We start from the raw sequence: 12,725 nt of genomic DNA, 5'->3' as shown, positions 1-12,725 counted from the left end.
GCTTAGGATTTGAAGCTGAAGTTGTTTTGGTCCTAATTGATTCAAGTGAACAAGAAAATATGGTGTTGTGTTGTGTTTTGTTGGTTCCTATAAATGGGTGGCTGTTGGTTTGATAGCTGAGATGAGAAGAAGACAAAGTGGATGCTTGCTGGTGAGATTTAACAAATTTAGAAAATGGTGTTGGTGGTGATTGCAGTGAAGCAATGAACTGGTGCAGCTACAGGTGGTACTGATGGTATGGAGATAAAGGTGGAAATGGTGTTGATGGGATTCAACTGAAATGGTTGTAATGTGGTGGTGCTATAGATTGAAGTTGTTCATAGTGTTGTTGCATAAATAGATGAATGCCCGAGCAAGCAACAACTAAGTGCTTGTTATTTTTTTTTTGTCTTAGGCAAGCAACAAGTACGGAAGCTCCGCTCGGACTAAAGACAATTTTCTGTCATTTTATAGGTGAACACAGAAGAGCAAGATGCAAGCATTATGACAGAGAAGTAAATATTGTGGATAGAGTGCTTAGCAGTCTGGGAAGCTGACAATTATCTGGTTAGTAAGTGGTTGCTGTCTCAGCCTTAAACAACAATTTCAGACTTGTCGCATGGAAGAGCAATTACAGAATTTTATACATCATCAATTTGTTTTTTGATCCATGGGGAATCTGCTCTTCAGACAGGAAAAATATTTTCAAGTGTTGTAAGAGGTCCAATCATGTATAGTTTATAGCTTCATTTCAGGCAAGCTCTATTGCAGGCCACATTTGTAACGATGCATATCTTTGTTAAGATAATTCCTAATCTAATAATCAATATCTTTGTAACATTTGAAAGCTCCACTTTTAGATTTCTTGTTAAATTCCTTTACGTTTTCGGGAGACAATACACATCTTTGTTTCTATTTTGCTAGAATAAGGTCTCACTTGGTGCAGCAAATCGAGTTGGTGTTCTGCAGTGGAAGTGATGGGACCCAATTCGGGAGTGACATGTGTTAAAATATGGTGACGTTTCCAGATTGATGACGTGTACCCAGTCAGAACCGAGTTATTGTACAGAAGTAACAGAATCGGCGAGTTAAAGTGCAATTCTACGAGTTTAATGATTCAAAGGGCTTAATTGTGTTTTTAACCTTTATTAACGGTTCCAAAAAGGTGGATAACCACCGTTAGCCGTTTTTTCAATAAAACGGTCAAAACTGGCTTAGATTTGTAATTTTCAGGAAAAAACGGGCCCATGGTTATCATCCTGAAAAAGCATTCCTATATCTGTTTTACACCCTTCATATAATTATACTACTCTAATTAATGGACTTTCCAAGCGTGGGTTATGGAAGGAAACTATAAGATATTTTGATGAAATGGTGGGGATTGGAATTTCGCCAAATGTAGTTACTTTCGGTGTGTTAATAGATTCTTTGAGTAGAGAAGGAAGGATGGAAGAAGCTTCCAAGATTTTTGATGTGATGATTAAGCTGCGCAAAGAACCTGATGTACGTACTTATAGTTCCATGATACTTGGTCTGTGTTTAACAGGTAAGCTAGAAAAGGCACACAGATTGTTTTGTTGGAAACCGATTAATAAAAAAATCATTTTTTAAAGTTTTAATAAAAAATTATAATTTATTGTTTTCTTTTGTGAATGAAATTTTTTAGTCCCACATTGTGGAGTTTCCAATTTTTAGTAGTTTTAAGAAACTATATAAACCTTTTAGTCCCACATCGGGGAGTTTTTCTTCTTAAGTTGTATTTGTCAATTATATAAACAAATTCACTACTTTTGTAAAATCTATGGGAAAGGGGTTGCTCTATATTTAGAGGGACCCCCAAGGAAAAAAAATATTTTATATTTTTTTCTCAAGCGTTCGAGATTTTCCTTTATGGTTTTTTCGGAGTTGCCAAGCTCAAGTTGAGCATCTACTACATATGCTAGTAGTAGGTGTATTAGGGTGTTTTATCCTGGAGATATCCGTCCTATGAGGGATATAGCATCACTCTTGAGTGTAGCTGGTCGCTAATGTCTTAAGGGCAACGTGTTGAACACGTGACTCACTCTGTTTTTTCCAAAGTTTTGCCTTGTTGCTGTTGCGGAGATATAGGGATCTCATTCGTTTCATCAAATCGATCACTTCCATTATAAAGGAGCTAAGTATCAATAACTGTTGCTTATATGATTTTTCCTTGTTTTTGATTATTGCACCCAACAATCTTAAGACATTAGTATTTGTAATAATAAAAAATGGTTGGTTGGTTTGTGAATCATGGATGTTAATTGTGGAGTGAAAAACAAAAACGAATTTTTGTTCAGTTGTAGAGTTTCGGGTTTATCTCTTAACCTAGAAGAAATTTCGATGAACCCTTTTGACACAATGTAGTAGACTTCCTGATAGTTACCCACGTAAAATTTCAGAATTTTTGGATTTGTAAAAGTATTGTTTTGATATCTTACAAAACTGAGAAACGTTCCTGAAAAATTCTGATGGGCAACTAAAGTAGTTTTTATGGGGTAACTATGAGTTTTTTGATATGGTGGTTCAAACGAAGTTTATAAATCTAGATATTATCTTCAAAACTCATATTTTATCTGAACTAAGGTTTGTGAAATATGGTGTATTAGGTGATTGGAAATTACCGTGTCTGTGGTCAGAGTATAAACGAAGTTTGTGACATGAAATTGAAAAGGAACATGGCTACCAGGCACATGTGGATGAACACAAGTCTTCCAAAGCTGACAAAGGCGAGAACATCAAACACAACCCTAAGCATAGTCTTTATAATAAAGGTATGTTTCATAAAACTGAATCCGGCATTACTTTAATTAAGGGTGATTGTTATGTTTGTAAAATTCCTGGCTATACGGCAGTAAAGTGTGGACAACATAAAACCTTAATAAGTAGAAAGTTAATGCTAATTTAGTTGAAACAATTTAGAACGAGTTCATTGACATGATGTCGGAAGTTATTTTAATAACCAATGTGAGAGACTGGTGGGTGGAATCTGGAGCCACTAAGTATGTTTGTTAAAACAGAGACTTGTTCACCTCTTATCAGAGGATAAGGGATGTCGAGAAACTCTATATGAGTAACTCATCTGCTACAGAGGTTGCATAAAAGGGAAAGGTCGAGCATAAGCTCATATCTGTAATATTCTCACATTGAATGAAGTTTTCATGTTCCGAGCATATGAAAGAATCTTGTATCTTGTTCTCTTGAAGATGATAAAAGATTGAAGATCTTAATTAAATGTGGAAAACTTGTTATAACTAAGGGTATTGATTTTTTAGGAAACAGTTATAGGACTTAGGGTCTATATAAGTTTAAAGGAAAATCTGATGAAGTGAACATAGTTGATTCTTATGCTTTCTTTTGTGTGTCTTTGAATGTTTTGCATGGTAGACTTGGAACCGTAAAATTATAAGTCAATGCATAAACTGCCTAGCATAGGCTTCGTACCCAAATTTAGTTTGGATCTTGAACACAAAAGTGAAATGAATTTGCAATAAAATCTTTTAGCAAAAATGTTCATAGTAATTCTAATCCCTTATAATTAATTAAGTTAGGCCTAGTTGACATGAGTTCAACCTAAAACCACTATGGTAAAAGATGGTTTATAACTTCCGTAGATGATTGTACGAGGTACTATATTGTATACTTTCTTAGGGATAAGGATGATTCCTTAAAAGCCTTAAGATGTATAAACTTGAAGTTGAAAACCAATTAGAAGCCTTGAACATAATAATTGTATCCTTAAGGAGATAATAATTGCCATGTTGATTAGTCCAGGATTACCTGCGGTCTTGTGGGAGGAGGCAGTCCTCTTAACTAGAATATCCTGAATATAGTACCCTTAAGGATCAGATGAAACTCCATATGATTTATGGAAACGTATATGACCTTCTTATGAATATGTCAAAGTGTGGGGGTGTTTGACTAAGATTTTCATTCCTCTTCCTAAAAGAACTAGATAGAAACCAAAAATGTTAATTGTGTCTTCATATAAGGTATGCTGAGTATACTTCTACATATAGATTTTTGGTTGTGTGTTCTGATTTTTCATACTTTGGTGTGATTTTTCTGACTTTGTTGTGAATACTATTACATAATCTAGGGATGCTGAGTTCTTCGAACATGTTTATTCTTAAACCTGTACCTCATTAGAGATGTGTTGTTGATCCCCTAGATTTATTTTCAAATAGTCAGAACTTATCTTAAAGGAAGATGAAGTTAAGGTTGAGCCTAAGAGAAGTAAAACAATTAGACTTGAGACTTCTTATGAAGTCGAATTCATAACATGCCTAGCTTAGTCTAAGCCCTGGACTTGTAAAGAACCCTTGATATCTACTGAAACCCCATTCTGGTAAGAAGCTTCATTTAGTGAAATGGACTCAGTCCGTCGGAACCTGACTTGGAAGGTTTCTAGTTTACCTCCAGAGAGTAAGACCATGAGATGTAAATGAGTCTTTAAGAGGAAACATTAGTTATATGGAACTGTAGAAAAATATTAGGCTAAGTTGGTAGATAAAGGCTATAAACTGAAAGAAGGTGTATATTTCCTTGATTCTTATTCACATGTGACGAGATTTACTTCCGTTGAAATGCTAATTGTTATTGCTGTCATAAACAAATTAGAGATACATCAGATGGATGTTAAGACAACTTTTCTAAAATCGTGAATTAGATAAAGAAATTTACATAGACCAACCTGAGGACTTTGTAGTGAAAGGTTATGATGACAAAGTTTGTAAGTTGAACAAAATTTTGTATGGTTTATAAAATAAGCACGTAAACAGTGACATGGAAAATTTTGATCATGTGATAATGTGTAGTGGGTTTAAGTTAATGAATCTGACAAGTAACTTGTGAAGGATGCCTGTGTGATTGTATGCTTGTATGTTGATGATATGCTTATACTTGATACAAACATAGATGTGATTAATTCCACTAAAAACATGCGCTGAATGAGAACGTTGACTTCAAAGACTTAGGCCATGTTGATATAATCTTAGGGATGAGGATTAGAAAATAATCTAACATATGTAGTCTTAGTCATTCTCATTATTTTGAATTCGTGCTTAAGAGATACAATCAGTGTGATTGTAAGCCTGCTTGTACTCCGTACGATTATTCTTGTAGACTCAAGAAAAAAGGGTAATGAAGTATCTTAACTTGAATACTCAAGAGTTATAGGATGTCTGATGAATTTAATGAACTGTAAGAGTCCAGACACTGCCTATATTGTGAGTAAGTTAAGTAGATATAATTGTAGTCCAGAGCAATATCATTCAGATGCACTGAGTAGAGTATTATGGTACCTAAAATACTATATTACCTTTTATTTGATTTATCAAAGGTATCTTGCTGTCCTTGAGGCACTTTGTGATGTAAACTGGATAGTTGACTCAGAGGAGTCTAAGTCTACGAGTGGATATGTTTCACTCTAGCATCAGGGTTTGTTTTTGGAAGATTTACAAACAAACATATATTGCTCAATTCATTATGGAATCTGAGAGTATTGAGTTAGATAAAGCACGAGAGGGGGCCGAGTGCCTAAGATGCTTTTTAGAAGACATTCCTCTCTGGCATAGGCCTGTGCCAGCCATATCTATACATTGTGTTAGCCAAGCTATAATAGCTAAAGCTGAAAATAACTAATCTCAATCGGCATTATTTCCATTGATTGGATAAAGTCCAAGGAGAATCTTTGACGAAAGGTTTGACAAAAGGTTTGACGAAATCATTGATTGGATCGCGCAATCTTTGACGAAAGGTTTATCCCAAGAGATAGTTATAAATGCATCGAGGGGGAAGGGGCTTAAGCTCATAAATTAAACTTTCCATGAAGAATACTCAACCTTGCTGACTGGAGATCCTAAGATCAAGGTTTCGAATGAGACAACTAATTTGTGGTGGGTAAAGGTAAACACTATCAGAGAATTTTATTCTCTGTCCCTTCCCTATGGTATAGACGTGATAGTGTGACTTCATGTGAAGGATGACTTTTAAGAAGTCTTGATGAGTTTTATAGTTTCAATTTTAGATTGAAGTGGGGTGTAGCAGTAACACTCTTTATGGAAACTCACCTATCTGAACGAGGAAGTGGGCCGCTTCCTATGATAATATGGGCTTTGATTCTTTAGAGCATTCTGAGAAACAGGATATGTCCGGGGCCAAATTGGACAAAACGGCACGAGCTTGGCAGCAATCTTGGAGATATCACCCGTGGTTGTTATCGCGAATTACATCAAATGCTAGCAGTTCAAGACATAGTTCACTGTCTCTAGCAAGTAATTCCGGTAATATCTCACTAAGCAAAGGTTCAAGACCTCATGGACACCTCTGCCTAAAATGGTATTTCCTGCGCTTTTTATATGATTTTCGTTTTGATGGTTTTGGTATTACTGGAACTTAGGACCTAAAGGTCACTAAGGGTTCACTAGTTCATGCTTTTTCACTTTGGTGAAAGATACCTATAGTCTCACCATGTGAGAACTAAAGATGAAAGCTCTCAATACTATTATGATTTATGCAATCCATAGTATGACCCTGGGATCAACACACTTTTTTGTGAGGGAGAGGACGTAGAAATGACTAGTATGATTTCAAAACTTGCACGATCAGTCTGTTTGGATCGTGAGGTTGGGATGTTGATTTACCAAGATCTATCTGTGTTTTCATGTTTTATTGAGTTTTCATTCATGTGGGGGATTGTTGGAAAACGATTAATAAATTTTTTTTTAAAAATTTTAATAAAAAATTATAATTTATTGTTTTCTTTTGTGAATGAAACTTTTTAGTCCCACATTGTGCAGTTTCTAATTTTTAGTTGTTTTAAGAAACTATATAAACCTTTTAGTCCCACATCGGGGATTTTTTCTTCTTAAGTTGTATTTGTCAATTATGTAAACAAATTCACTACTTTTGTAAAATCTATGGGAAAGGGGTTGCTCAATGTTTAGAGGGACTCCCAAGGAAAAAAAATATTTTATATTGTTTTCTCAAGCGTTCGAGATTTTCCGCCAAGCTCAAGTTGAGCATCTACTACATATGCTACTAGTAGGTGTATTAGGGTGTTTTATCCTGGAGATATCCGTCCTGTGAGGTCTATAGCATCACTCTTGAGTGTAGCCGGGCGCTAATGTCTTAAGGGCAACGTGTTGAACACGTGACTCACTCTGTTTTTTCCAAAGTTTTGCCTTGTTGTTGTTGCGGAGATATGGGGAGCTCCTTCGTTTCATCAAATCGATCACTTCCATTATAAAGGAGCTAAGTATCAATAACTTTTGCTTATTTGATTTTCCTTGTTTTTGATTATTGCACCCAACATGTTTGACTCAATGACGGATAAGGGGATCGAAGAAGATGTTTACAGCTTCAATCTGTTGATTAATGGATACTGCAAAAGTTCTAGGGTTGATGAAGCCATTCAACTATTTAAGGAAATTCGAATGAAGGGATTGAAACCGGACCAAGTTACATATAATACATTAATAGTTGGACTATGCAAGGCTAGAAAATTTAGAACGGCACAGAGCATGTTCATTGAAATGCAATCTGATGGAGTATAATGTATTTATTGATTCCCTGATTAAAGAAGGAAGGAGGGAAGATGCTTCGAAGATATTTGATGGGATGCTTACGTTGAGCAAAGAACCTGATATATGTACTTACAATTCCATGATACTTGGTCTATGTTCGATCGGTAAGCTAGAGGAGGCACACAGATTGTTTGACTCAGTTACGGATAAGGGCCTCAAACATGATGAATACAGCTTCAATCCGTTGATTAATGGATACTGCAAGACATCTAGGGTGGATGACATCATTCAACTCTCTAAGGAAATGCAGAAGAAGGGATTGAAACCTGACGAAATTACATATAATACACTAATAGATGGACTATGCAAGGCTGGAAAAGTCAGAAAAGCACAGAGCATGTTAGCCGAGATGCAATCTTATGGGGTATGTCCGAGTATGTTTACATATAACGTACTTGTGAATGGGCTTTGCAAAGCTGGAAACATTGAGAAGGCAAGAAATTATTTTTTTGAGATCCCCAACAAAGGACTTGTGGAGGATGTTGTTACGTATAACACCATGATCAACGGTCTGTTGAAAGAAGGGATGTTTATTGAAGCTGAAAAACTGATCATTGAAATGAAAAATAAGGGTTGCATACCAAATGCCTCTACGTATGATACCATTATTAGGAGGGCTTACCTTTTGAAAAATGATGTTACAAGAGCATTAGAGTTTCTCAAAGAAAGGCGCGGAAGGAATTTGTCACTAAATGATTCCACAAAATCTCTGTTAGCCAGTTTCTTGTCTGCGGATCAGCTCAAACACTTGGATTTTCCTAAAACCTAGCCAAGATTGAAGGAACTTGCAAAGGTAACGACTGCTAGCTGATTTATTTAGTTAGTTACTTTATGTTGGAGATTTTTATTTCTGCAGTTATATAGATTAGAGATGTACTGCACATTCTTAGACATTTAGGCTGGTAGCATGTACACCCAACTTTAAAACACTGTTCATAGCTGTGGACATGAGCTTATCGCTATTTGTCGTTGTTTTTTAATGTGCGGCACTATTCTTATATTATGTTCCTTGATTTGAAGATGCCCAGATAAAATTGCTCAGACTGCCTGCAAAAACATAGGCAGAAACGTTAAAAAGTTTCAAGACGTTATGGTGAGTGTCAATATCTTAAAACCGGATCAAATTCTTTATAATAGTTATGTATGAAGCTTCTTTTCAATATAGATTTCCGTAATCCATGAATCGTTCTTGTCAGCGGCATCAAAACCTTATACTTGTAAAGATGCATCACAGGAAAATGGTGAAACTAAAGAAACAGAATTGCAACTTCCTTGAACTACTATTGACCACATCATGACTGAGTTTCCCAGGAATGTGACCAAGTTTCCCAGGGTTTGGAATGTAAGCAAATTTTCCTCAAGCCGACTTCTCTTCATTAGGCTGTCTTTAGGGGTACCAATAGGATTGAACATCACCATTACAATGCTCATTCTGAACAACCATGTTTTCATTCACCAATGTGCACATCACTTAGTGTTTAAAGGTTGCTTATTGTCCGGTTTTGCTTTCTACTGTGATGGATTTGCATCTTTGAGATCCCATTCATACTTTAGTTTTTTCATGCCTATGCTTGTCGTGGTAACCTTTTGTGTGCAGACTGCACCTCTGTTGCCTAAATTGATACTTTAGTTTTTTCGTAGTACTTGTTAACAAATAAATGAAATCTGCGTGTTTAAACTTTAATAAAATGTTGTGGTATTGCATGTTGGCTTCTGCATTTTGTGGGGTAAGGCGAAATATACAGTTTACTCATATGCATTTGGTGCAGGTAGAAAAGCCAGTCCTAGGTGACAGGATGCCATCTGCTAAGCATCCAAAATCTCATCACTTACAGCAATAATGGCAGCAAAGGAAATTGTGCAGTCTGTACAGTGAAGACAGAACACGAGCCTGTAGGTTTTGTCAAAAACACTAACAAAATTGTGTTTGTAGAATAGTCCATGAAGAAGGTTTATGTAAATGAAAAGCATTATAGTATCCTTAGATCTTCTAGCAAGCATTACCTTTGGGTTATATCAGAATTCAGATCTGTTTTGTCTATTTTTTTTTTCTGGATAAAGGTGAACTTCATTGTTTGTTCTGAGTCTGGAATCAAGCTCAACTCTATGGTGCTTATCTGTTAACCCAAAACTGTTGCTGGCGACTTGCCTAAACTCAAACACAGATGGGGCTGCCTGGGTGCACCGTGGCATAGCAGGTGGTGCTGGTTACAATTGAATCAAAAGTTTTCTCGAGCAAGATTTCCATAACCCATGGTTCTTTAACTTGTCAGCTGCATCAACACACCTTACGCTTAGAGATACACATCAGAGGAAGATTGGAGAAACAGGAGCATAATCCTTGAGTCAATATGGAATTAGTGCTGACCAGTGATGTAATGAAGCACAAGGCTTTTTAGGCGTTTTTCTAGGTTTTTTCTTCAACTATTTCTACTTGTTCCTGTTCTTCTTCCTCTTCATCCGAGTCCTCCTCTGATTCATCATCTTCACTATCTCCATCCTTATCTCCATCTTCTTCACCGTCATCCTCATTTCCTTCGTCTTCTTCTTCTTCTTCAGCTGGTTCCTCTTCTCCACCTTGATTATGTTCTTGATTACCCATCTCTTCCACAATCTCTTTATTAACTTGGTGGATTACATTGTCAACATTATCTTTATTGACATCATCTTGGATGACAACACCCGGTAATGACCCACCTCCAAACTTAGCATTTTTGACTCCACGCTTATCGACACCTAAGTGTTTTTGGCCTCGAGGCGTGGGAGTTCTCAAATCTTCCGGTAATGGTTGGTTGGATTTCTTACCTTTGCCACTAATCAAGAAAACAAAAGATATTAGCTTAACCAATAAATGATTGACTAAATCAGATGCAACATAAGGGTTCCCGGCGTAAGGTTAGTAGGAATAATTCACGAAAAACAGGCCAACTCTAAAAAATAATTTGTATTCCAGGGAAGAGTTCGGTTAGTACAGCATTTTTGTGAAAAAACCGAACTGCACATATATATATGTAAGTAGAGCAGAGTTCGGTTTGTCAAGGTTTTTGCGAACAAATCGAACACAGGGGAAAAAGTTCGGTAAGTTAATAACTCAACATACTGGGAACAATGCTAGAGTTCGGTTACATTGGATTTTTATTTGTGAACAAATCGAACACAGTGGAAAAAGTTCGGTAAGTTAATAACTCAACATACTGGGAACAATGCTAGAGTTCGGTTACATTGGATTTTTATTTTATTTTTTGTAATATGGGTACAGTTCGGTTACTATAGAGTTCGGCTATATGTGAACTCAACATAATGGGAAAAACCGAACAGTTCGGTTACCTTGGATTTTTGTTTTCTTTAAGAAAAATGGGTAGAGTTCGGTTACAGTATAGTTTTAAAAGTTTATGCGAACCAACTGAACTCACAGTTCGGTAACCCAATTTTAAATTCTTCTAACCAAACAAAGCACCGTAACTTTCATATGAACCAGACGATTTCTATTCAATTAAACCAATAAAAATCAAATTAAAAGTAATGGGTTTTTCGGAAAATACTTGTGAATCGGTTCCATGGCAGACTCAGGATTCTTCTTGCATTTGTTATGCAGGATTAAGTGTTCACCTTCCGGTTGCAGTCCTTCCTCAATTTCATTTGGTTAATTATCTAGATTTCCTAATGTTGGACTTGTTCCTGGGAGTTTGAGTTTTTTTGGTTTGCTTCCGAAGAAGCATCGACGTTGAAAATTTTATGAACCGACGATTAATCGATGAAGACGAGGATAACTGTTTAGAGTTTGCAAACTGACAAGTGCTCATGAAACACAGAAATATCATGAAAGGAAAGGTTCTGGAAAGCTTAAATAGTATTCTTCCCTGAGCAAGGTCTTTCAGACATAGCCTAGCCGTTCTTTTCGATAGAGAACTTGCTAATAGCCTAACCAATACAAGCGGTCGTAGAACATACGCATCCAGAGTAGCATATTTGACTTGTTCACTAGTCAGACTGAGCTACACATACCGGTTTTACGATAACCACACCGAGAATCTCTGCAGCTAACTCAGACAACTCAAGATTAGAATAACGACTCTTATTCCGGTTTGGCGGATCAGAAACCTCATCTATGATTTTCCCCAACTCCAAACCTTTCCTTTTTGGTACAGGAATAGGATCATATTCGGCAGCTAGGTTTGCAAAACCCTGTGACACATCAACACCAGTTAATCTTATTCTTGCATCACCTAAGAATCTTACCAGAGAGTTTGGGATTGAATCCAAACGAGGTAGTTGAATAACAAGGCAACGAGTTCCATGGCATAGCTGAAGAGTTGCTATAGTATACTCCTGTTGTCGCTGGGATTCTTTTTGTATTTGATGTCAAAACCAACTACGCGGTTGACAGTGGTAGCTAGAGACACCCGAAGCTCGTGCAGGACAACCTCCACCTTCCAAGAATCATTAGTTACAGTGGCAAAAAATTTGGTACCATTAAACTCAACAGTGTGATCCTTCCTGACCTTATCCATCTGAAAACAAATGCGTGGAGAATATAGACTTGAAACAACTGTTTTTTACTTTACCACTATAAGATAGAGTATGCAAAGTAAAGGTAGAAACTAGAGCACATTTAGCAAGATAGCTAGCGTGACATGCGTTATGCATCTAAGACAAATGGCTGAGTTTCATGTAGAATGTAATGCACGTGTTTTCAAGTTTCCATTTGTCATACTTGCGCGCAGTACCATGCACAATTGGACGTGACAAGGTATTACTTTTTTATTATTTTTTCTCATGCCAACCCCGGAGAAGCTTTATGCAAAAAGAAAAATTAAGAGACATAACTAGGAGGGGACAAGAATGTGACCTCTTCTTTGAAGAATAAAGGAACAAAGAAAGCAAAACAAATTACCGAAACCTATTATTCCCAAAATTGTGGAGTTCTGCAGTTTTCATCGCATTAGTTGGCAAAGTTGCTTCGAATGTTCAGACTACTACCCTTGCAGTTCCGGATACTATTTCGGCAGTTCGACACCAACCCAACCATACTCAAATTTTTCCTAGCTCTTATAATCATACTTACAGCTTCCATATGAATATTGATGCTTCCATTTTATTACCCAACTCTCATACTGCAGGTTCTGCGTTTGTTCTTACCAC

The 12,725-nt window shown here is 36.6% G+C and overlaps 1 protein-coding gene across 1 annotated transcript; it reads left to right on the top strand.

The window, feature by feature from the left end:
* The first annotated feature begins 7,542 nt into the window (after nt 1-7,542).
* On the top strand, nt 7,543-8,352 carry LOC113360181 (pentatricopeptide repeat-containing protein At1g05670, mitochondrial-like). Its single transcript, XM_026603718.1, has one exon. It carries the CDS (start codon nt 7,543-7,545, stop codon nt 8,350-8,352), a length of 810 nt encoding a protein of 269 aa, XP_026459503.1.
* The last annotated feature ends 4,373 nt before the right edge of the window (nt 8,353-12,725 follow it).

Source organism: Papaver somniferum, chromosome 3 (assembly GCF_003573695.1).
Source record: "Papaver somniferum cultivar HN1 chromosome 3, ASM357369v1, whole genome shotgun sequence".
Classification (NCBI taxonomy): Eukaryota; Viridiplantae; Streptophyta; class Magnoliopsida; order Ranunculales; family Papaveraceae; genus Papaver; species Papaver somniferum.
This window is presented reverse-complemented; position numbering and strand designations above follow the sequence as displayed.